Below are 26,949 nucleotides of genomic sequence, written 5' to 3'. Positions count from 1 at the left end.
AGAGATTTTTACAGGCTAGAGGGTAAAGTGGATAAATGGGGCATAGGGTATACACTACTGTTCAAATGTTTGGGGTCACTTAGAAACGTCCTTGTTTTTGAAATATTTTTTTTTTTGTCCATTAAAATAACATCAAACTGATCAGAAATACAGTGTTGACATTGTTAACAGCTGATTTTTAACAGAATATCTACATAGGCGTACAGAGGCCCATTTTCAGCAACTATTACTCTGGCTAGGCCACTCCAGGACCTTAATGTGCTTCTTCTTGAGCCACTCCTTTGTTGCCTTGGCCGTGTGTTTTGGGTCATTATCATGCTGGAATACCCATCCACGACCCATTTTCAATGCCCTGGCTGAGGGAAGGAGGTTCTCACGCAAGATTTGAAGATACATGGCCCCGTCCATCGGCCCTTTGATGCGGTGAAGTTGTCCTGTCCCCTTAGCAGAAAAACACCCCCAAAGCACAATGTTTCCACCTCCATGTTTGACGGTGGGGATGGTTTTCTTGGGGTCATAGGCAGCATTCCTCCTCCTCCAAACACGGCGAGTTGAGTTGATGCCAAAGAGCTCAATTTTGGTCTCATCTGACCACAACACTTTCACCCAGTTGTCCTCTGAATCATTCAGATGTTCATTGGCAAACTTCAGACGGGCATGTATATGTGCTTTCTTGAGCAGGGGGACCTTGCGGGCGCTGCAGGATTTCAGTCCTTCACAGCATAGTGTGTTACCAATTGTTTTCTTGGTGACTATGGTCCCAGCTGCCTTGAGATCATTGACAAGATCCTCCCGTGTAGTTCTGGGCTGATTCCTCACCGTTCTCATGATCATTGCAACTCCACAAGGTGAGATCTTGCATGGAGCCCCAGGCCAAGGGAGATTGACAGTTCTTTTGTGTTTCTTCCATTTGCGAATAATCGCACCAACTGCTCACCAGGCTGCTTGGCGATGGTCTTGTAGCCCATTCCAGCCTTGTGTAGGTCTACAATCTTGTCCCTGACATCCTTGGGGAGCTCTTTGGTCTTGGCCATGGTGGAGAGTTTAGAATCTGATTGATTGATTGCTTCTGTGGACAGGTGTCTTTTATACAGGTAACACGCTGAGATTAGGAGCACTCCCTTTAAGAGTGTGCTCCTAATCTCAGCTCGTTACCTGTATAAAAGACACTTGGGGGCCAGAAATCTTTCTGATTGAGAGGGGTCAAATACTTATTTCCCTCATTAAAATGCAAATCAATTTATAACATTTTTGACATACGTTTTTCTGGATTTCTGTTGTTGTTTTTTTCTCTCTCACTGTTCAAATAAACCTACCATTAAAATTATAGATGGATCATTTCTTTGTCAGTGGGCAAACATACAAAATCAGCAGGGGATCAAATGCTTTTCCCCTCGCTGTATGAGGGTTTAGGGTATATATATAGGGTATAGGTTTTATATGAGGGAATATGGTATATATGGGGGTATAGGGTATAAATGAGGGTTTGGGGTATATATGGGGTATATTGTAACGGATTTCCTCCTCTTCGTCTGAGGAGGAATAAGGATCGGACCAAAACGCAGCGTGGTAAGTGTCCATATTGATTTATTCAAAAACACAACTGAACACTGCAACAAAAATAATAAACGTGAAATGTACAAAACTGAAACAGTACCGTGTGGCCCAAACACTCACACGGAAACAAACACCCACAAACCAAAAGTGAAACCCAGGCTACCTAAGTATGATTCTCAATCAGCGACAACTAAAGACACCTGCCTCTGATTGAGAACCATACTAGGCCGAACACAAAAACCAACATAGACTGCCCACCCCAACTCACGCCCTGACCATACTAAAACAAAGAATAAAATAACAGAACTATGGTCAGAACGTGACATATAGGGTATGTATATATGAGGGAATACGGTATATACAGAGCCTTGCGAAAGTATTTGGCCCCCTTGAACTTTGCGACCTTTTGCCACATTTCAGGCTTCAAACATAAAGATATAAAACTATATTTTTTGTGAAGAATCAACAAAAAGTGGGACACAATCATGAAGTGGAACGACATTTATTGGATATTTCAAACTTTTTTAACAAATCAAAAACTGAAAAATTGGGCGTGCAAAATTATTCAGCCCCTTTACTTTCAGTGCAGCAAACTCTCTCCAGAAGTTCAGTGAGGATCTCTGAATGATCCAATGTTGACCTAAATGACTAATGATGATAAATACAATCCACCTGTGTGTAATCAAGTCTCCGTATAAATGCACCTGCATTGTGATAGTCTCAGAGGTCCGTTAAAAGCGCAGAGAGCATCATGAAGAACAAGGAACACACCAGGCAGGTCCGAAATACTGTTGTGAAGAAGTTTAAAGCTGGATTTGGATACAAAAAGATTTCCCAAGCTTTAAACATCCCAAGGAGCACTGTGCAAGCGATAATATTGAAATGGAAGGAGTATCAGACCACTGCAAATCTACCAAGACCTGGCCATCCCTCTAAACTTTCAGCTCATACAAGGAGAAGACTGATCAGAGATGCAGCCAAGAGGCCCATGATCACTCTGGATGAACTGCAGAGATCTACAGCTGAGGTGGGAGACTCTGTCCATAGGACAACAATCAGTCGTATATTGCACAAATCTGGCCTTTATGGAAGAGTGGCAAGAAGAAAGCCATTTCTTAAAGATATCCATAAAAAGTGTCATTTAAAGTTTGCCACAAGCCACCTGGGAGACACACCAAACATGTGGAAGAAGGTGCTCTGGTCAGATGAAACCAAAATTGAACTTTTTGGCAACAATGCAAAACGTTATGTTTGGCGTAAAAGCAACACAGCTCATCACCCTGAACACACCATCCCCACTGTCAAACATGGTGGTGGCAGCATCATGGTTTTGGCCTGCTTTTCTTCAGCAGGGACAGGGAAGATGGTTAAAATTGATGGGAAGATGGATGGAGCCAAATACAGGACCATTCTGGAAGAAAACCTGATGGAGTCTGCAAAAGACCTGAGACTGGGACGGAGATTTGTCTTCCAACAAGACAATGATCCAAAACATAAAGCAAAATCTACAATGGAATGGTTCAAAAATAAACATATCCAGGTGTTAGAATGGCCAAGTCAAAGTCCAGACCTGAGAATCTGTGGAAAGAACTGAAAACTGCTGTTCACAAATGCTCTCCATCCAACCTCACTGAGCTCGAGCTGTTTTGCAAGGAGGAATGGGAAAAAATTTCAGTCTCTTGATGTGCAAAACTGATAGAGACATACCCCAAGCGACTTACAGCTGTAATCGCAGCAAAAGGTGGCGCTACAAAGTATTAACTTAAGGGGGCTGAATAATTTTGCACGCCCAATTTTTCAGTTTTTGATTTGTTAAAAAAGTTTGAAATATCCAATAAATGTCGTTCCACTTCATGATTGTGTCCCACTTGTTGTTGATTCTTCACAAAAAAATACAGTTTTATATCTTTATGTTTGAAGCCTGAAATGTGGCAAAAGGTCGCAAAGTTCAGAATACTTTCGCAAGGCACTGTATGAGGGTATAGGGTATATATGGGGGTATAGGGTGTACTGTGCATTCGGAAAGTGAAAACAAATGTGGAAAAAGGGAAGGAGTCTGAATACTTTCCGAATGCACTGTATATAAGGGTATATATGGGGGTATAGGGTATGTATAGGGTATATATGGGGGTATGTGAGTGTATATGAGGGTGTAGGGTATGTATAGGGTATATATGGGGGTATAGGGGGTATGTGAGTGTATATGAGGGTATAGGGTATATATGGGGGTATAGGGGGTATGTGAGTGTATATGGTGTATATGAGGGTATAGGGTATACAGTATATATATAGTATGTGAGTGTATAAGGTAGATATGGAGGAATAGGGTATATATGAGGGTATAGGGTATATATGGAGGTATTGACTAGCATGTCTCACTGACCACACAGAGCTACATTCTATTCAACTTTCTTCCTGGCTCTCTCTTGATGTTCCCTTTTAGCTTGTGTTCTTGCTCTTGTGTTCTTCTGACATCAAACCCTCGTTTGAAGTGGGGAGTCAGAGATGAAAGTGAAGTAGCAGGATCTCAGTGGTATAGAGCTGAGCTGGCTCAGTAAACAGCAACTAGACCAGGGGGAGACCGTGATATAAACCAGGGGAGGACAAAGGCAGCATAACACCATGGCTGGGCTGTGGAGACAAGGCTCTCTGGGTAATTGAAAATGGCCCTGGGCTGCTCCTCTACTCCCTCCACCCCCTCCCAGTCAGCCTTCTCCTGCCCTTCTCCCCTCTATCCACCCCTCCCTAGAGACCTCTCTCTCCCCGCTCTGGCCGTGCTGTTTTTGGGACATCCCCAGTATTTCTTGGCCTTTGAAGGGAAATATAATTGAGTGGTAATTTGAGACGTATTCTCTTTCTTTCTCTCTGTGTCTCTCTCTCGCTGTCTCTCTGTTTTTCTCCGACATGCCTCCCTCGCTACTCAATGGTTATGGAATATTGAAGTTCAAAGTATGCACGGCAACAACAACAAAATATTTATTTTTCTCTGTCCCCTGATTGCAGTGTAGAACAATGATGAATTGAAGAATTCTAAACTTTGTGGGATTGAGAGGATATGGCTTACCTTGACCTGATGTGGCCTGCAAATCGAACAGACAGCCAAGAGAGAAGAGTTGAATCCAAGGAAAGGAAATTATAGACTAACTGGTAATCAAGACACACTGAGCCCAAGGAGAGCCCAGAAAATGAAATGGATTTTTATTTACACCAGATTTACAGAGGGTTGTGAATATAATTTACAGTCATTCCAATCCATTTTACAACACTTCTCTTTATTTCTCATCATCACTCTGCAGACCAGGAGTATTCCCAGGTTGATCGTTCGTTCCACATGATAAGTCAATGTTGCTATTTACAACTCTTATAAAACTGTACAGGAGAATGGTCAGACAGCCAGTATGTGAAGCACTTATCTCAAAGAAACTGGCTTTAAAAAGCAGCCTGTTATATAAAATACATATTCCAAATCTTCAACCACGGCAAAATAATAAAACATACTGAACAAAAATATAAACGCAACAGTGTTGGTCTCATGTTTCATGAGCTGAAATAAAAGATCCCAGAAATGTTCTATACGCACAAAAAGCTTATTTTTCTAAAATGTTGTGCACAAATTTGTTTACATCCGTGTTAGCGAGCATATCTCCTTTGCCAAAATAATCTGCTCCTTCACCTGCGGGATTGTCTGAGACCAGCCACCCGGACAGGTGTGGCATATCAAGAAGCTGATTAAACAGCATGATTACACATGTGCACCTTGTGCTGGGGACAATAAAAGGCCACTCTAAATGTGCAGTTTTGTCACACAACACAAGTTTTGGGGGAGTGTGCAATTGGCATGCTGACTGCAGGAGTGTCCACCAGAACTGTTGCCAAATAATTTAATGTTAATTTATCTACCATAAGCCGAATCCAATGTCGTTTTTTTTAGAATTTGGCTGTATGTCCAACCGGCCTCACAGCCGCAGACCACGTGTAACCATGTCAGCCCAGGACCTCCACATCCAGCTGCTTCACCTGCGGGATCGTCTGAGACCAGCCACCCAGACAGCTGATGGAACTGATAAGTATTTCTGTCTGTAATACAGCCCTTTTGTGGGGAAAACTCATTCTGATTGGCTGGGCCTGGCACCTCAGAGGGTAGGTCTAGCTCCCAAGTGGCTGGGCCTATTCCCTATCAGGCCCACCTATGACGGTGCCCCTGCCCTGTCATGTGAAATCTATAAATTGGGGCCTGATTTATTTATTTAAATTGACAGATTTTCTTATATGAACTGTGACTCAGTAAAATCGTTGCATGTTGCGTTTATATTTTTGTTCAGTGTTTTTCTCTTCCTCCCCTCTCTCTCTCGTTTCACCCCTCCTTTGTGTTGCCATCTTTCGAGGAATGTGCACACTATAATTATGGAAGGGATTGCACACATAGCTTAGTTATTGTTCTCTATTTTCAACTGGCTAAACCCAGCTGGGTCCTGGCTGTACGACAAATACATGGAGTGAGAACAAAAAAAGAGACATTAATTATATTCAACGCTTTAAAGGGCTTTAAAGTCAAAGCTGAAGCTGAAGCTTGGTACGTCCCTCTCTCTCTCTCTCTCTCTCTCTCTCTTAGAGGTAACCTGATATTTCAGAACCTTCACACTGAATTATGGAGTGAGCCATTCAAAGCCTACTGTTTAAATTGTACACATTTTCCAGTGTCCTTTTCATTAGTCAACTCACATACATTGTTAACTCCTCTTACCAGGAATTCAGCACTTAATTAGCAATAGACAGATAAATAATTAGTGCTCTAATGGGGCAAATTAATTACAAATTGCACACTGCAGTTTAAGTCCAAAGAGGGAAAATGAAAGTGTTTTAGCATTGAGAAGGATGGGTGGTGGGGTGAAGTGGTTCATTGGAATATCCTAGTGAAAATCTTGGCACGGGGTGTTGAGTCAACTTTAACTTCTTACCATAACTCTCCATACTGTTCTTTCCCTCACTGTATTTCTGTAATACTGAGTTCTGCCTTGTCACGACTGTTCTGCTATTTTTATTAGCTTAAACCATAGCCGTAAATCAGCGGCAGATTAGTTCCTGCAGAGCTGTTTCACCACTATTCTCTGCTCTAGCAGCCTCGGCCCAGCCACTAACAGAGGCAGACCCTATCAACAGTCAACAGATAGTCTCCTGGTCCTTCTCTATGTCACTCGATTACTACTAACAACCATACGCCGGCAACTAAATACAGTAAGGTGAGAAGAATTGGTGGCTATAAAGAAATAGTGGTGCTGTATTTTGGTTTGAATGGTGCCAAGATCAGGATTTGAACTTTGCTGGTCTCCGCATTCTCTGTGCTGCACCCTTTAGCAAGTGCTTTAGCACTTTGACTGCACAATCGCCAAATAATATCATTCGTGTGATGGTTTGGAAATAATATTTTAGTGCTTGGATGTGCCTCACTGAATGAACACAGTTGAATACATTCTCATATCTTACGTGATAATGTGCTGAGGAGTGAAAGTGTCAGGCTAATCTTGTAAAACAAAATGGAATTGACGTATGCTTTCGCTACAATGTATGCTGTGGAAGTTTCAGTACTCTTAGAAAAAAAGGTTCCAAAAGCATTCTTCGGCTGTCCCCATAGGAGAACCCTTTTTGGTTCTACCTGGAACTAAAAGGGTTCTACTTAGAACCAAAAAGGGTTATTCAAAGGGTTCTCCTATGGGCACAGTCGAAGAACCCTTTTAAGCTTCTAGATAGCACCTTTTTTTCTAAGACTCTAGTATGTTTTAGAGCCTCCCGGGTGGCGCAGTGGTCTGCATTGCAGTACAAGCTGTGCCACCAGAGACTCTGGGTTTGAGCCCAGGCTCTGTCGCAGCCGGCCGCGACCGGGAGGTCCATGGGGCGACACAATTGGCCCAGCGTATGTTTTCATAGTGCTGATATTAAAGAGGGAGAAAGAAGCTTCTCTATGCCCATTCACCATGATGGGGGAGGGAGGATGGACGGCATCACCGTACGTCTCTAGCTGTTAGTAAACTGCTGCCATGTCCCCTCTCATAGTTCTCTATAGCCCTCACTTTCAGACAAGCATGCCTCTTCAGCAGAGGAGAACAGAAGCAGGAGCTGAGTTGTTCACGTTCTCTCTCTAAGGTCAGCGGTCAAAGACAGTGATGTAAAGGTTTTGGGGGTTATAAAACAGGGGGCAAAAGTAGCCAAATGACACCATCTTTTTAATAAGGTAAGAAGAGTGCTCCCTTTTCTTTATTGGAGTCTGTGCCCTCCTGGTCAAGCAGCTGACAATGAATTTAAAAATGATTGATCTTCTCATTGCAACTGATATCTCACGGTTGGTCATACTAGTCCCTGGTGGTTCCATCCCTGGCGCCTGTCTGCCCACTGTGACATCACCGTCCCTCGTCCAAGCTGATGCCCATGTTCTGACGCCTCATGATGCTGATGCGAGAGCTGTAGGGGGCTGAGAGTGGAGGGGCTGGGGCCCTCTGGAGCAGCTCTGCCTTGGGTTTGTACTGGTCCACCAAGATCTTCAGCACCGCCTCCATCTTATGGCTCATCTGGTCCATCTATTTATACAACACACAGCATACAAAGGCACATGTTTTAGGTTATAGATGGGTGACTATAGTGAGGACATTTCACAAACAACAGGGAGGGCCATGTTAAAATGTCTATTCTACTGAGACATTTACTTTATGTTCCTATTCTTATTTTTGACTATTTCTTATTGTTGTTGCTTTGTCAAGAAGGAACCTGCAAGTCAGCATTTCATTGGACGGTCTATACCATGTGTCTCCTGTACATACGACTAAAATAACTTGAAACTTGAAAGATGTTATATACATTTGTGACTGTAGAGATATACTGCTGTAGTAATTATATGTGCAAGACTAAAGTCAGTCAGTGAGGACATTTAAATGGGTGAAGCATTTGAGTAGTGTCACTGAGTTTCAGCCTTTCTTTTGTCTGCCAGGCCTCCAATACCGAATACACTTATTCAAGTCCACACTAAAGATACACCTCTTCACACAGGCTTATCCGGATTATTTGTCATCTTAATTTTTATCCTCCCTCTAGTTCACTTCCTGATTAGTCTGTCCTTATTCTTTTATATACTTATGTGACTTTGGGTTTGGTGAAAAGCGCTTAAAATAAAATGTATTATTATTATTATTATAATATGGCCCCATCCCAATGACAGACCTCTAGTGTATAATAACATGTTTGTCTGTCTGTCATGGTATACCTGCAGAAGCCACTCATTAAAGCAGCTAGCCCGGCTCAATGATCCAGGAGTAGGAGGGAGGACTTTAAGTACACATGCATATACACACACACGCAAGTACACAGACACACGCATGCACACGCACGAACGCATGCACACACACACGCATGCATACGCACGAACGCATGCACACACGCATGCACACACATGAACGCATACACACACGCTTGCACACACATGAACGCATGCACAAACGCTTGCACAAGCACGAACGCATGCACACACGCACACACGCATGCACACGCACAAATGCATTCACACACACGCACGCACACACATGAACGCATGTGCACACACAAACGCATGCACACGCACAAACGCATGCACACGCACAAACGCATGCACACACACACCAGGGACTCAACTGTAAACACAGGTGTGTCTGTCATCCGACAGACAGAAGCATCTCAAGCAGGGAACCTCCTTAGTATTTCTAACCCCTGTGTGTACAGATCAGCGCACACGCCCTGTATGGCAGAGGTAAACAAGCTGTCTGCCGACACACAGACAATCACGCCCTGTATGGCAGAGGTAAACAAGCCAGGCTGTCTGCCGACACACAGACACACACGCTTGCGCGTACACACCTTTCTTAACATCAAAAATCTTTTTACAGATCTTTATCGTCCTGCCCTCTGCCTTGACATTGAAGTTATGTAGTTATTCTTTCAGGAATTAATTATCTTTGGCTTAACTTATCACTACTTGTTAACCTGATTTAAAAATGTAACAATCATTGAGATAAGTGGTAATGGTAATGGTAATGGATTCCGATAAAGTTGGAGAGGTTATGTGTACATCATAGTTCATGAAAGAGCCATGGCATCTCACACAACAGACAGGCAGACAGACAGGCATTTGCCGACGTTCATTCCAGTCATAACTGATACTGAGGAACTGCAGTATTTTGTCTGACATTCACATCGCAGAATCCACTGGTATGTTTGTGTGTTGAGGATTGGGCTCCTCCCTCTTTTAGTGAGTGTGGCCATGAAAATTTTACAGTACAACAGGACATTGAGCATCAGTCATTGTTCTTGAGATATGAAACCATGGATGAAGCCTATTCAATTAGATCAAATAAGATCACTCCATACCAATGACTCACAGGTATCATAGACTCATCGTAGGAGGAAGTAGGAGGAGAAGGAAAAAAACGAAATAACAAAAAGTTAGAACAAGCCCTGGATTAGACTACAAGGTTTATCATGACATAAATAGCTGTTTTAAGAAAATGGAGTACTCGCTGCCTGGTCAGGGGGCAGAACATACACTATATATACAAAGTATGTGGACACCCCTTCAAATGAGTGGATTCGGCTATTTCAGCCACACCCATTGCTAACAGGTGAATAGAGCACACTGCCATGCAATCTCCGTAGACAAACATTGGCAATAGAATGGCCTTAGTAAAGAGCTCAGTGACTTTCAATGTGGCACCGTCATAGGATGACACCTTTCCAACAAGTCAACTCGTCAAATTTCTGCCCTGCTGAAGCCGACCCAGTCAACTGTAAGTGCTGTTATTATGAAGTGGAAACGTCTAGGAGCAACAATGGCTCAGCCGCAAAGTGGTAGACCACACAAGCTCACAGAACAGGACTGCCAAGTGCTGTTATATGTCCTCGTTTGCAACACTCACTACCAAGTTCCAGCTGCCTCTGGAAGCAAGGTCAGCAGAAAAACTGTTCTTCGGGAGCATTATTTACATTTGGTAATTTAGCAGATGCTCTAATCCAGAGCGATTTACAGTAGTGAGTGCCTACCTTTTCTTACTGGTCCCCCGTGGGAATAGGACCCTCAACCCTGGCATTGCAAGCACCATGCTCTACCAACGGGACCCTGAAATGGGTTTCCATGCCCGAGCAGAAACATACAAGCCTAAGATCAACAAGTGCAATGCCAAGCGTCGTCTGGAGTGGTGTAAAGTTCACTGCCGTTGGCGAGTGATGAATCCCGCTTCACCATCTCAGACCAATCTGTGTTTGGTGGATGCCAGCAGCATGCTACCTGCCCCAATGCATAGTGCCAACTGCAAAGTTTGGTGGAGGAGGAATAATGGTTTGGGGCTGTTTTTCATGTTTTGGGCTAGGCCCCTTAGTTCCAGTGGAGGGAAATATTAATGCTTCAGCATACAATGACATTCTAGACGATTCTGTGCTTCCAACTTTGTGGCGACAGTTTGGGGAAGGCTCTTTCCTGTTTCAGTTTGACAATGCCCCTGTGCACAAAGCGAGGTCCATACAGAAATGGTTTGTCAAGATCGGTGTGGAAGAATTTGACTGGCCTGCACAGAGCCATGACATCAACCCCACCGAACACCTTTGGGAAGAATTGGAACACCGAATGCAAGCTAGGCCTAATCGCCCAACACCAGTGCCCGAACTCATTAATGCTCTTGTGGCTGAATGGATGCAAGTCCCCACAGCAATGCTCCAACATCTAGTGGAAAGCCTTCCCAGAAGAGTGGAGGCTGATTTGGCAGCAAAGGGGGACCAACTCCATATTAATGCCCATGATTTTGGAATGAGATGTTTGACGAGCAGGTGTGTAGTGTCTTTTGGCAATGTAGTGTATAACAGTGTAATAAACATGCCAGCAGTAATCTACTTATCAGCATTCCTGTGGTTTTTAGCATGGATCAGGAAACCATTTAATTTATTTGGGCTGAACAGGGTTAGAATCTTCAACAAGGTTAAGGTTAGGGCAAAGGTAAGAGCTCTGAACAGGGTTAGGGTTAGGGCTAAGGTAAGAGGTCTGAACAGGGTTATACTCTTCAACAAGGTTAGGGTTAGGGCAAAGGTAAGAGGTCTGAACAGGGTTATAATCTTCAACAAGGTTAGGGTTAGGGCAAAGGTAAGAGCTCTGAACAGGGTTATAATCTTCAACAAGGTTAAGGTTAGGGCTAAGGTAAGAGGTCTGAACAGGGTTATAATCTTCAACAAGGTTAAGGTTAGGGCTAAGGTAAGAGCTCTGAACAGGGTTATAATCTTCAACAAGGTTAGGGTTAGGGCAAAGGTAAGAGGTCTGAACAGGGTTATAATCTTCAACAAGGTTAGGGTTAGGGCAAAGGTAAGAGCTCTGAACAGGGTTATAATCTTCAACAAGGTTAAGGTTAGGGCTAAGGTAAGAGGTCTGAACAGGGTTATAATCTTCAACAAGGTTAAGGTTAGGGCTAAGGTAAGAGCTCTGAACAGGGTTATAATCTTCAACAAGGTTAGGGTTAGGGCAAAGGTAAGAGGTCTGAACAGGGTTATAATCTTCAACAAGGTTAGGGTTAGGGCAAAGGTAAGAGCTCTGAACAGGGTTATAATCTTCAACAAGGTTAGGGTTAGGGCAAAGGTAAGAGCTCTGAACAGGGTTATAATCTTCAACAAGGTTAAGGTTAGGGCTAAGGTAAGAGCTCTGAACAGGGTTAGAATCTTCAACAAGGTTAGGGTTAGGGCTAAGGTAAGAGGTCTGAACAGGGTTAGAATCTTGAACAAGGTTAAGGTTAGGGCAAAGGTAAGAGGTCTGAACAGGGTTATAATCTTCAACAAGGTTAAGGTTAGGGCTAAGGTAAGAGGTCTGAACAGGGTTATAATCTTCAACAAGGTTAAGGTTAGGGCTAAGGTAAGAGGTCTGAACAGGGTTAGGGTTAGGGCTAAGGTAAGAGGTCTGAACAGGGTTATAATCTTCAACAAGGTTAGGGTTAGGGCAAAGGTAAGAGCTCTGAACAGGGTTATAATCTTCAACAAGGTTAGGGTTAGGGCAAAGGTAAGAGCTCTGAACAGGGTTATAATCTTCAACAAGGTTAAGGTTAGGGCTAAGGTAAGAGCTCTGAACAGGGTTAGAATCTTCAACAAGGTTAGGGTTAGGGCTAAAGTAAGAGGTCTGAACAGGGTTAGAATCTTGAACAAGGTTAAGGTTAGGGCAAAGGTAAGAGGTCTGAACAGGGTTATAATCTTCAACAAGGTTAGGGTTAGGGCTAAGGTAAGAGGTCTGAACAGGGTTATAATCTTGAACAAGGTTAAGGTTAGGGCTAAGGTAAGAGGTCTGAACAGGGTTATAATCTTGAACAAGGTTAAGGTTAGGGCTAAGGTAAGAGGTCTGAACAGGGTTAGAATCTTCAACAAGGTTAGGGTTAGGGCAAAGGTAAGAGGTCTGAACATGGTTATAATCTTGAACAAGGTTAGGGTTAGGGCAAAGGTAAGAGGTCTGAACAGGGTTATAATCTTCAACAAGGTTAGGGTTAGGGCAAAGGTAAGAGCTCTGAACAGGGTTATAATCTTCAACAAGGTTAGGGTTAGGGCAAAGGTAAGAGCTCTGAACAGGGTTATAATCTTCAACAAGGTTAGGGTTAGGGCAAAGGTAAGAGCTCTGAACAGGGTTATAATCTTCAACAAGGTTAGGGTTAGGGCAAAGGTAAGAGCTCTGAACAGGGTTATAATCTTCAACAAGGTTAGGGTTAGGGCTAAGGTAAGAGCTCTGAACAGGGTTATAATCTTCAACAAGGTTAAGGTTAGGGCAAAGGTAAGAGCTCTGAACAGGGTTATAATCTTGAACAAGGTTAGGGTTAGGGCAAAGGTAAGAGCTCTGTGCAGGGTTATAATCTTGAACAAGGTTAAGGTTAGGGCAAAGGTAAGAGGTCTGAACAGGGTTATAATCTTGAACAAGGTTAAGGTTAGGGCTAAGGTAAGAGCTCTGAACAGGGTTATAATCTTGAACAAGGTTAAGGTTAGGGCAAAGGTAAGAGCTCTGAACAGGGTTATAATCTTCAACAAGGTTAAGGTTAGGGCTAAGGTAAGAGCTCTGAACAGGGTTATAATCTTCAACAAGGTTAGGGTTAGGGCTAAGGTAAGAGGTCTGAACAGGGTTATAATCTTGAACAAGGTTAAGGTTAGGGCTAAGGTAAGAGGTCTGAACAGGGTTATAATCTTCAACAAGGTTAAGGTTAGGGCTAAGGTAAGAGGTCTGAACAGGGTTATAATCTTCAACAAGGTTAAGGTTAGGGCTAAGGTAAGAGGTCTGAACAGGGTTAGGGTTAGGGCTAAGGTAAGAGGTCTGAACAGGGTTATAATCTTCAACAAGGTTAGGGTTAGGGCAAAGGTAAGAGCTCTGAACAGGGTTATAATCTTCAACAAGGTTAGGGTTAGGGCAAAGGTAAGAGCTCTGAACAGGGTTATAATCTTCAACAAGGTTAAGGTTAGGGCTAAGGTAAGAGCTCTGAACAGGGTTAGAATCTTCAACAAGGTTAGGGTTAGGGCTAAGGTAAGAGGTCTGAACAGGGTTAGAATCTTGAACAAGGTTAAGGTTAGGGCAAAGGTAAGAGGTCTGAACAGGGTTATAATCTTCAACAAGGTTAAGGTTAGGGCTAAGGTAAGAGGTCTGAACAGGGTTATAATCTTCAACAAGGTTAAGGTTAGGGCTAAGGTAAGAGGTCTGAACAGGGTTAGGGTTAGGGCTAAGGTAAGAGGTCTGAACAGGGTTATAATCTTCAACAAGGTTAGGGTTAGGGCAAAGGTAAGAGCTCTGTGCAGGGTTATAATCTTGAACAAGGTTAAGGTTAGGGCAAAGGTAAGAGGTCTGAACAGGGTTATAATCTTGAACAAGGTTAAGGTTAGGGCTAAGGTAAGAGCTCTGAACAGGGTTATAATCTTGAACAAGGTTAAGGTTAGGGCAAAGGTAAGAGCTCTGAACAGGGTTATAATCTTCAACAAGGTTAAGGTTAGGGCTAAGGTAAGAGCTCTGAACAGGGTTATAATCTTCAACAAGGTTAGGGTTAGGGCTAAGGTAAGAGGTCTGAACAGGGTTATAATCTTGAACAAGGTTAAGGTTAGGGCTAAGGTAAGAGGTCTGAACAGGGTTATAATCTTGAACAAGGTTAAGGTTAGGGCTAAGGTAAGAGGTCTGAACAGGGTTATAATCTTGAACAAGGTTAAGGTTAGGGCTAAGGTAAGAGGTCTGAACAGGGTTATAATCTTGAACAAGGTTAAGGTTAGGGCTAAGGTAAGAGGTCTGAACAGGGTTATAATCTTGAACAAGGTTAAGGTTAGGGCTAAGGTAAGAGGTCTGAACAGGGTTATAATCTTGAACAAGGTTAAGGTTAGGGCTAAGGTAAGAGGTCTGAACAGGGTTATAATCTTGAACAAGGTTAAGGTTAGGGCTAAGGTAAGAGGTCTGAACAGGGTTATAATCTTGAACAAGGTTAAGGTTAGGGCTAAGGTAAGAGGTCTGAACAGGGTTATAATCTTGAACAAGGTTAAGGTTAGGGCTAAGGTAAGAGGTCTGAACAGGGTTATAATCTTGAACAAGGTTAAGGTTAGGGCTAAGGTAAGAGGTCTGAACAGGGTTATAATCTTGAACAAGGTTAAGGTTAGGGCTAAGGTAAGAGGTCTGAACAGGGTTATAATCTTGAACAAGGTTAAGGTTAGGGCTAAGGTAAGAGGTCTGAACAGGGTTATAATCTTGAACAAGGTTAAGGTTAGGGCTAAGGTAAGAGGTCTGAACAGGGTTATAATCTTGAACAAGGTTAAGGTTAGGGCTAAGGTAAGAGGTCTGAACAGGGTTATAATCTTGAACAAGGTTAAGGTTAGGGCTAAGGTAAGAGGTCTGAACAGGGTTATAATCTTGAACAAGGTTAGGGTTAGGGCTAAGGTAAGAGGTCTGAACAGGGTTAGGGTTAGGGCTAAGGTAAGAGGTCTGAACAAGGTTAGGGTTAGGGCTAAGGTAAGAGGTCTGAACAGGGTTAGAATCTTGAACAAGGTTAAGGTTAGGGCTAAGGTAAGAGGTCTGAACAGGGTTAGAATCTTGAACAAGGTTAAGGTTAGGGCTAAGGTAAGAGGTCTGAACAGGGTTAGAATCTTGAACAAGGTTAGGGTTAGGGCTAAGGTAAGAGCTCTGAACAGGGTTAGAATCTTGAACAAGGTTAGGGTTAGGGCTAAGGTAAGAGGTCTGAACAGGGTTAGAATCTTCAACAAGGTTAGGGTTAGGGCTAAGGTAAGAGGTCTGAACAGGGTTAGAATCTTCAACAAGGTTAGGGTTAGGGCAAAGGTAAGAGCTCTGAACAGGGTTCGAATCTTCAACAAGGTTAGGGTTAGGGCTAAGGTAAGAGCTCTGAACAGGGTTAGAATCTTCAACAAGGTTAGGGTTAGGGCTAAGGTAAGAGCTCTGAACAGGGTTAGAATCTTGAACAAGATTAGGGTTAGGGCTAAGGTAAGAGCTCTGAACAGGGTTCGAATCTTCAACAAGGTTAGGGTTAGGGCTAAGGTAAGAGCTCTGAACAGGGTTAGAATCTTGAACAAGGTTAGGGTTAGGGCTAAGGTAAGAGCTCTGAACAGGGTTAGAATCTTGAACAAGGTTAGGGTTAGGGCTAAGGTAAGAGCTCTGAACAAGGGTAGGGTTGGAGTTAGGGTTAAGGTTAAGGTTAGGTTTAGGGACAAGCAGCTCTCATTACAGTGTTTTTCCTCCTTTAACAGGGCTCTAACCCTAGCTTTATGTCCCCATCCTGGTTCAACATTACCCTAGTCTCAACTACAAACATAACCCCAACCCTAGTCTCAACAACAACCATAACCCCAACCCTAGTCTCAACTACAACCATAACTCTAACCCTAGTCTCAACTACAACCATAACCGCAACCCTAGTCTCAACTACAACCATAACTCTAACCCTAGCTCCACCAGATCAATGTAGGGAGGGACATCTAATGATGACGCTGTCAACCTCCTTGTGTCAAAAGACATATGATACAGGGACAGCTGATACAGGGGCATCCTCAACTGTCCCCAACACCCCACCCTCCCAAACAACACATGACCACAAACAGCCTATCCCACTCATTCTCTGTGGCACAATTTATTTTTCTAGGGCAGGGCACCAAGGCCCTTAGGATAACACAGTAGCCTGAAAAACACAACCATTTTCAGTTGAAAGTTCAACTGAAATCAAGCGGGGCTAAACTACAACCAAAACCCCAACCTTAGTCACAACTACAACCATAACCCCAACCCTAGTCTCAACTACAACCAAAACCCTAACCCTAGTTTCAACTACAACCATAACCCTAACCGTAGTCTCATCAACAAACATAACCATAACCCTAGTCTCAAATACAACCATAACTCTAACCCTAGTCTCAACTACAACTACAACCCTAACCCAAGCCTCAACTGCAACCATAACCCTAACCATAGTCTCAACTACAACAACAACCATGACCCTAACCCTAGTCTCAACTACGACTACAACCATAACCCCAGCCTCAACTGCAACCATAACCCTAACTCTAGTCTCAACTACAAACATGACCCTAACCCTAGTCTCAACTACAACCATGACCCTAACTCTCGCCTCAACTACAACCATAACCCCAACCCTAGCCTCAACTACAATCATAACCATAACCCTAACCCTAGTCTCAACTACAACTACAACCATGACCCCAACCCTTGTCTCAACTACAACCATAACCCCATCCTGGCCTCAACTGCAACCATAACCCCAACCCTAGCCTAAACTACAACCATAACCCAAGCCTCAACTACAACCATAACCCCAACCCTAGTCTCAACAACAAACATAACCCCAACCCTAGTTTGAACAACAACCATAACCCTAACCCTAGTCTCAACTACAACCATAACCCCCCCACCCCGCCAAGCCTAAGCAGAGGTAGGTAAAACACTGTTCTGAGAATCATTGTGGCCCAACCCTCCCTCTACAACCCTGTCTGTCCCAAAGTGTCTCCTCACATGGGTATAACAGTGGTGGGAACATGGGCTTGGTGGGGACTGACTGGAGACAAGGGACCAGGACACAATGGCTGTTAACAGAGGAACACCCTTCCATTCCTAGCTTACCTTCCGCCCTCTCCTTGGACCAGCTGTATTATCTGCAGGGCAGTCTAACCCAGCCGCTAAACAGTGCTGAACGCCAAACACCCCTTTCTCTGTTTGTTTGTGCTTGTTTGTCACTGAGAAGACAACAACAACAATAACAGCGAACCATTCAGTCCAGTCCAGAGCTCAGGCTTGTCACAATGACTTGGGACTCAGTTTATCCAAATCATTCTCATGTGTGACCCTAGCCACCCTACTAAACACTAGTAAACAAAAATAAACAAGAGACAAAAACAGTCTAAAATGATAGTCGCTGTTGCTACAGTTAATTAGCCCATCTAACATACGTCCTCAGGTCAGTTCTCTACTCACAGACTGGACACTAAAAGACTGGTCCGCCTCGTCTAATCGGATGGTTAAATTTGAGTCTAAATAAAGGCCATGTGTGCGTCTGAAATGCCACATTATGTCGGTGTTATTGGGTGAAATCATAAAGTAGGCTCTTATTCAGGAGTAAAACACAGGATTGAACAGGAACAAGGGTGTCATATATATTGGGGTCTTGGCTAAGTGAGCAGATAACTCACTGAATATATACCAGATGAATGAAACTACAATATCCACTCTCTTTCTTTCCCACTCACCCTCTGTGCCTTTATTTTTCACTCTCTTCTCTTTCTTTCTCTTCTTTCTTTCTTTCTTTCTTTCTTTCTTTCTTTCTTTCTCTCTCGCTCTTTCTCTCTTTCTCTCTCTCTCTCTCACTCTCCAACCTCTCTCTGTGACTCTTAACAGTCAAATAGAGAGGAGAAGACTGCAAGGGGGAAACAACCATCTCCAGGAATTTCTTGGAATCTAATAGGAGTCAGCCTCATTCAAAAACAAGATTCCCATCATGGTATACGTGACATTTATTTTCCCTCTGGTGACCCTTGACTGGAGCCCCTGCGTATCAGCCTAGCCAGCCACATCCAACAACCGGTGCCCCCCCCCCCTCTCCACTCTCTCTCTCTCTCTATATATATATATCTCAACCCTGGGTCTGAAGCCGAGGGAATGTCAGTGGAGCTTCCTGTAAAGAACAACAACACAAGGTCAGGTCAGGTAAGTTCGGCACAGCCCTGAGGGAGCTTCTGCCCAGGCCTACACTGCCCTGGCTGCCTCCTCATTGTGTGCAGTTTCCCCGACCACAGCCCCTGACCAAGCCTTACCTCCCCCCATCTCCCCGCCTCCCACCTCTCAGCCTCCCGCCTCCCAGCCTCCCCACCTCCCAACCTCCCAGCATCCCAGGGTTGGGCCTTGAGAAGAGCAATGGAGTGAGGAGAGAGGCCGAGCACAAATGAAGCATCAGATAACCTATGGGATCTAGTGTACCATATTACTTCCTAGACATCTGACTTCTCCCTCAGCATACACACACACAGAGAGAGAGAGAGAGAGAGAGAGAGAGAGAGAGAGAGAGAGGGAGAGGACGGGCTGTTTTCTGATGTCTGCTTCTCTCTCGGAGCATAGGGCAGAAAGGGCAGAGGGAGGGGGTGATGGAGGGAGGAGGGGGGAGGGAGGGAGAACAGACAGATTCACATCAAAGCAGACCTGGCCCAGCGTTCGTCTGGCTTGGAGTTAGTTCTTCCTCCTTTCTGTGTGTTGACTGGGAGATTGTTTGTCATGAGATTTTTCAGATACTCATATCTCATCACTTGTGTATATTTGAAGTGTGTGCATGTGTGTGTGTATGTTGATAGTGTGTTGTGTTTTGTTAAAAAGCTGGTACAATCTGGTTAAAGTGTGTGTGTACTGTACGTGTGTGTGAGATTCAGAAGACTTGTGTCAAGGGTTGTATTTTGACTTGAGCAATGCATCTGCATGTTTTGTGTGTTTATTTGAGTCCAGTGCAGGAGAGAAAGGATCCTAAACAAATGTGTGTGTTCACAGATCCAATTCACTAACAGTAACAGTAACTACGTAACTGGAAGTAGCAGTAACTACGACCAACTGGAAGCCGAAGGAGTACAGCTCAGATTCACAGAGCCGGCCGAACCCTGCCAAGATAAATGGATTCAGTTTAACATTGGCAGTTACAATATGTTCTTTGTATTTGTAAAAAGGAGAAAGTGGAGGAGGAGGGAGGGAGAGGGGAGGGAGGGTGGTGTAGTGTTTGAGCAGAGGGATTTGGTGCTGGGGGTGCTTAAAAGAACAGGAAATCAAGCGAGAGCACCTGACGCACATGATAAATATCAAGGCCTTTGCCACGTGCCATTACACTGTAACCAAAGCCTTTCCAGGGGGGAGGAGCAGGCACTCGCCACCACCTAATCTCCTTTGCTGAGTGGGCGTGCTCTCAAAGCTGCTTTTGTTTCAGAGCGTTTCAGAGCTACTTTCACAAGGAGGTACAATCACCGTCCATAAGGGGAGTGTGGCCTCTCTCTCTCTACCCCTCATCCCTCTCCTCTCTCCACCGACCGTAGCACTCTGTTGTTGGGAGTGCCCTTTTCCTAGTCCCCAGGTCTGTGCCATCAGGGCCCATACACAGGGTGCACAGAGGGACAGGGGTGTTTTACTTTATTTACTGATCACCCTGTTCAGACATGATGGAGGAGCTATGAGAGGGAATGTGTGGAAACAGTTAAGACTTTCATGTAGAGTAAATTCAGATGGAGAGAGAAGTTTGATGGCCTCCAAGTCACGGTGGTGGTCCATTTTTTTTACCTTGAGGGATGTGAGAGACGGCGAAATGTTACTGAACACCAAATACATGCGGCTGAATAAACAGGCTCGTAGCTGGATGAAGAGGTGAATTATGAGAAGTGTTCGAACTGATGAGGTGGTGGTGTGTTAGGGAACGCTTCATGCTGTTGTTGTTCTCACAGTAATGTGGATGCATGTCGACTTGTAGGTCTGCATCACTGAATGAGAGTCTGTTATGGCCCGATTCAGACTTAGGAAATTTGCGCCTTTTTTATGCACAACTTACCTTATGCAGATGCATAATGGGCTTTGCAGGCGTGGTTCCCTTGCACGCGCTGATTACATTTAATTAAACCTGAAAACGCTCCCACTTGCTGGCCAACAGGTTTTCTTGTGGCGTTTTCATTCAATAGGCTTTTCATTACAATAATCTAAAGCCATCCCTTTAAATGTGGTATACCTTTAATTTTAATATTCTTGACTGATTTACTAGAATAAATAGAGAGAACAGTTCCGAATATTAGGGATCAATGACAGAAAGCCATGTAGGCCTAAATACACACATATTCATCTCCTTTAAAACACACATTGGTAGATAAAAAATACTCTGATATTGTATATTATTTAGGGTTAGGAAAGTATTTCTGGATAATAAAAAAAACAGGTCTGGAGAGCCGTTATAAACAAAATATATTGGAGAATCAAAAATGTTGATCCTGAATGTTGCCAAATTCAATTGTTCAATCCATGAAATATTGGAAGGAGAGAAAAGTGGACAACAGGGATTGAACAGTCGTCCTTTAAATCTACCCTAATAATCCTCACTACTCATGGATCTTTGATGACGACAGTCCAGTCGCTGTGAACTGTGCGCCAGGTAAGTATGGTCTGTGTTCCATAATGATTCAAATAGGCTACAAGTCCCAAATTATTGCACAACTTGTAATACGTTAGCCTAATATGATCCACTATTGCTAGCGATCCTCAGGAACAACCACACGAATGTGGCAGAGGAAAGAAAGGTAAACTAATTATGTAATGCAGTTATACATAATGAAAGGAAAGTTACACTAAAGTGACAATTCTAAATTTATGTGGGTTTCACTGACGGTGGCTAAAGGTAGTGAATAATATTTCACCTCTGCGCGGGATGAAATTCGACAACATACGGTGATCGCTACATAAATAGTCATATTAAACATTAATAAAAATACAAGTGTCACACATGTTTCGAAAGCCTAGAATCTTGCTAATCCAACTGCATTGTCAGATTTAAAAAAGGATTTACTGCGAAAGAATATGATGAGATTATCTGAGGATAGAGCCCCATAAAAAACAACTATTTCAACCAGCACAGGCGTAACAAAACCACTAACTGCAATAAAATAAATTGTTTACCTTTGACAATCTTCCTCTGTTTGCAATCCCAATGCTCATTGTTACACAATGAATGGTCTTTTGTTTGATAAAATCCATTTTTACAGACTAACACGAAACATTTTGTGAACCACTTGTGTCGTGAATTCCGTCTCATTCCATTTTCGCCGACACATTCGATGTAAATACACACACTAAACGTGACTGAAGCTGGTTCATCCAGCTCTTGCCACAAGTGGTGTTCATCTGCCCAAATGTATTTCTGCAGGCATGGATGTGCCTCAGGGCGAAAAGGGCACAGCATGGAGGTGTCGCCGTGTTCTTTGCAAATTGAAGTCCCCCATTACCTGAACACATGCTTGGTGACCCTCTGCTTTACAGCAGAAAGAGACTGCTGTGGCACCTGGCATCAGCAGCACAATATTGTGTAGAGGACTGAGGGTCTTCCAAATATTGAAAGTGTTACTTTGTAAATGTATATTTTTTTTGGTCATGTTTTTTCTAAAAAAAATAATTTCGGGGGGGTGTGTTAGAATACCATTTTGGTATTTTGTATATAATTATTCCATTCAAAATGTATAGCTTCACCAATTTGGCCACTTGGGTACATTCGGGGTACTTGTGTGGGACACCTGGGGGGCTTCATGATAAATGTCATGTAGCACACTCATTTTGGAAGTTATCATTCTGAAACTTTGCACAAGTACTGTTGCCCTCTTATGTTTTTCACTGGAATTGTCCGCATCATCCTATCTGAATGTTTGTTTTGTCTTGTTATTTTTAAAGATGATGATACAACAATAAAAATGGAAAAAACGTATGGTGTTATATTCTCCTACATTCAATTCACATTTACACAAACTTCAGAGTGTTTTCTTTCAAATGAAATCAAGAATAGGCATAGCCTTGGTTCTGAGTCTGAGCTACAGGCAGTTAGATTTGGGTATGTCTTCAGGCGGAAATTGAGGGGATAGCTGTAAGAGGTTTTAATTAAACATGATACAAAGTGTTTAAAAAAATACAGTGACTAAATAATTAAAACATTTTAGAATCATACATTAACTCAGTAGGTTTGGCACTATACTGTTATTTGCTAATGGCTACATCCTTGCAAGTTAGAAGGCCAGCATAAACTTCACAGTGGAAAAAGGGATATGTTGATATGCTTCAGTTTGCTGCCACATGACTGGTTTCACATTTGTCTCCAGCAATCATAAGGTAAAATAGATTTGTCATTTATATTTACAATCCCCTTATACAAACGGCTTAATCATGTACCTAGCTCTTATCATTAGCTCTTATCAACTTGTATATTACAGTGCATGGAGAACGGTGTTATTTCTATTGGAACAAATAAAGCAGATGTTGTTCCACTTGGAACCAACAGGTTGCTCGACCTTATTCATGGTTTCATCGTGCGTGAAGGTGGTGGAATTACGAGGGAATTAAGTGAAGGTCAGAAGAGGGAGTATCTGTAGACACCTCCGCCACACCTTCCATTTCTTAGATCTCCACCCCAAAAGAACAGCGGGTGAATAGCATCATATTCTCATGCTTAAGTTCAAAATCAGAATACGAGTAGAGAGAAGTACATAAAAAGGGAATTTATGTTCCATTTACACACGCTTAACTCGGGTCGGAATTCCCCTGCCATGTTAGCGAATAAATATATACTGTACCTCTCGGCCACAGAATGAAATAGAACACCCAGACCAAGTCAACCTCCATTTACTGGGCTCCACCAAGCTGTCACCACACATGGGGATGCCACTCCAGTCTGGCTGTCATAAAATGTATCATAATCGTTCTTATTTCACAAAGCTGCCCGTAAAGTTGTGTGTATGTGGAATAAAACCAGGGACCTGGGAGAGGGGTCCTGGAAAATATTGGGCCAGATGCCTTTTTTAACATGTGTCCTTAGTGACAGCTGGGAGTCCTCCTCTCTTTACTGGTCCCCAGTGTGGTGGTCCAGGGCGGCACACACACACACCAAACACACACACACACACCAAACACACACACCAAACACACACACACACACACACACACACACACACACACACACACACACACACACACACACACACACACACACACACACACACACACACACACACACACACACACACACACACACACACACACACACACACACACACGGCTGTCTTTCTAGGACCATGATGTTTCTCCATAGAGCCTTTACAATGCTACTACACTTCAATGTGTATTCAGGTCTGAAATTAAACTTTAGTTGAGTCAACCTCCTTGATGAAACTGACAAAAAGCATTTCAACCATAACTAATATCAGAACTGTGTTGAGAGGAAACAATTTGTTCAGCTAATGTCACAATGACTCCTGACACCTCTCTCCGCCGTCATCAACATGAATTGGACAAACGTCACGTCATCTGTTCGCCAGCCTGACCACTAAGCCCTGCCCTACCCTGGCAACCTGTTGCTGGGCCTGTCTGTGATTCACTCTGTCTGTCTGTCTGTCTGTCTGTCTGTCTGTCTGTCTGTCTGTCTGTCTGTCTGTCTGTCTGTCTGTCTGTCTGTCTGTCTGTCTGTCTGTCTGTCGCCAGAGTCACAAGGTCTGTTGGCAGCTGGCAGCTAAACCACTGTTACCAACCAGACATGCGCGTGCCACAACAAGGGAGAGACACAGGGCTGGTCTGTCAGCTGACTGCAGTGCCACAAGTGCGGTTTAAATGTCAAAGTACAGGGACACATGGGGCTTGGGGGCCTGGAGGCTATTTGACTGTGGGCCTGGGGTCCAGGGCGTCACCCCGAGCTTGTCCTGAGCCCTCCTGTGTGGCGAACAGGAGAGGCTTTATAGGGTGAGGTGGCCCCTGGACCAGCTGCTACCACACATTATGTGCCAACAACAACCAGTCGTGGTAGCTAGCCACACCACATGCCTGGTGACAAGGGACGTGGCTGTTTAAACAAAATAGTGTTTGGGTGACCACCCGGTCGCTTGCATGCCACAAGACTGCACTAGCTTGCTTATGTGTCTCTGAATCACCTCTTGTCTTCCCTCACTAGTCTTTGTCTTGTTGGCCTATTATAGTAAATATTATGGAATAAATGGCATCACTTAGCTACAGGTCAAAGGTTAATGAGATACTGACTGCTACATCTGTTGGGCGTCATTAGCAACAAAGGGACTCTTGTCAGAGATGATATCAGACACAGATAATGCCTGCCTGCCTGGCGTTATCTGACTGCTCTGAACACCCTGACTGATCTGAAGGGAGTTACAAGTCAAACACAGTGAAGTACACAATCTAGTCAGAGCCAGTCAGTGTAGGGTAAACAGTCAGAGCCAGTCAGTGTAGGGTAAACAGAGTCAGAGCCAGTCAGTGTAGGGTAAACAGAGTCAGAGCCAGTCAGTGTAGGGTAAACAGAGTCAGAGCCAGTCAGTGTAGGGTAAACAGTCAGAGCCAGTCAGTGTAGGGTAAACAGAGTCAGAGCCAGTCAGTGTAGGGTAAACAGAGTCAGAGCCAGTCAGTGTAGGGTAAACAGAGTCAGAGCCAGTCAGTGTAGAGTAAACAGAGTCAGAGCCAGTCAGTGTAGTGTAAACAGAGTCAGAGCCAGTCAGTGTAGGGTAAACAGAGTCAGAGCCAGTCAGTGTAGGGTAAACAGAGTCAGAGCCAGTCAGTGTAGGGTAAACAGAGTCAGAGAGAGACAGTTGTTTGGGGGACAGAGGAATGGTGATGCTGCTGGGACCTCCAGACAGACAGAGTGGGGTCTGGGTCTGGGTCTGGCGTGTGCCCGACCATCAGCTGTCACCTACTGACTCTAGGCAGAGACGTGCCCAGACTGTGACCCTGCCTGGAGCTCAGGTCGGTGCCAAGGCCAGCCAGCATGCCAGCAGATACAGCCCACCCGTCGCCACTGGAGAGCTAGTTTTCTGCTGTACGTCCTCCCAGGTACAGCTGGTCCAGAGAGAGCCAGAGAGAAAATGCACAGTGGAACCAGCATCCATGTACATTTTGTTTTCTATTCATTAGCCATTCCTTCTTTTTCTTATTTTATACATTAGTATATTGTACTGTATTTACTAAATGACAATTTCTAGATATTGCCAAAGCAGTATGTCATGCCAATAAAGCAATCTGAATTTGAATTTGAGAGAAAGAGAGCAAGAGAGAGAGCTAGAGAGTGAGCGAATGAGAGGGAGAGAGAGCGAGAGAGAGAAAGGGAAAGAGAGAGGGAAAGTGTGAGAAAGAAAGAGAGAGAAAGAACGAAAAAGAACTGGAGACAATGGAGGAGAGAGAGAGAGAGGGAGAAAAAGAAAGAGAGAGAGAGAGAGTGAGTGAGAGAAGAGAGAGAAAGAGAAAGAATGAGAGAGAGTGAAAGAACGAGAGAGATAGATAGAAAGAAATAGCGAGAGTGAGGGAGAGCGGAGAGAGAAAGAGAGAGAGAGCGAGAGAAAGAAAGAACGTAAGAGAGAAAGAGAAAGCAGAGCGAGAGAGGAGAAAAGAGAGCAGAGAGAGAGAGAGAAAGAAAGAAAGAGAGAGAAAGAACCAGAGAGAAAAAAAGAACCAGAGAGACCTGTCCTCCGCTGGTTCCAAATATAGTATACTCTGTTTTTGTTATTGTGGCTTTTTTTATTCATTAAAGACGCAGACATGACAAAATCCGTTTTCGTTCGGAGCATTGCTTTGTACAGACGTTTGTTTTGCTTCTATTGGGTGATGTTTTGGTTGCGACTCAGATGGTGAAAGGGCAGAGGAAGATAATTATACATCCTGGAGTCGTCTGGTTGGATGGTAACAGTCTGACGTTGACTGGTTGGCTAGTGACAGTGTTCTGAAGTCTTTTGGTTGGCTAGCTTCAACTCAATTTTCCAAAAACAACCCCACCTCCAAAATAAACGTGAACATTTTTGCAGAACTGAATGAAATAATAGACCAATATGTTACACAACTCTAAGGTGTAATGGCGTACTGTTAAAATTACTATTCACTTTACTACATGTCCAAGATGTGATTTCAAACTCTGTCACCTCTATCACAACCCTACATTCTTCCTGTAAGACCAACAACCACAATGCAGACAAAATATTGAATGGAACTGATAGGGCTAAATGAAACTACTCCAGATATTTTGCTACACTGGCCAGTAACATTACTGTTACCGGCACAGCGGTAATATCAACATACAAATACAGTCATTGCTTTGTTTCACCCACACACACAAAAAAAGTGACTATTCT

General features: G+C 43.6%; 1 protein-coding gene across 1 annotated transcript in view; it reads right to left on the bottom strand.

Moving 5' to 3' along the window:
* Window positions 1–4,709: 4,709 nt before the first annotated feature.
* The window catches only part of LOC135556560 (potassium voltage-gated channel subfamily KQT member 1-like), a 311,677-nt gene continuing 289,437 nt past the window's right edge, over window positions 4,710–26,949 (bottom strand). The window contains exon 19 of the mRNA XM_064989862.1: window positions 4,710–8,129. Within this exon, the coding sequence (XP_064845934.1) occupies window positions 7,953–8,129 (177 nt within the window). The 3' untranslated portion in view covers window positions 4,710–7,952. The remainder of the gene's footprint in view (window positions 8,130–26,949) is intronic.

Source organism: Oncorhynchus masou, chromosome 15 (assembly GCF_036934945.1).
Source record: "Oncorhynchus masou masou isolate Uvic2021 chromosome 15, UVic_Omas_1.1, whole genome shotgun sequence".
Lineage (NCBI taxonomy): Eukaryota > Metazoa > Chordata > Actinopteri > Salmoniformes > Salmonidae > Oncorhynchus > Oncorhynchus masou.
This window is presented reverse-complemented; position numbering and strand designations above follow the sequence as displayed.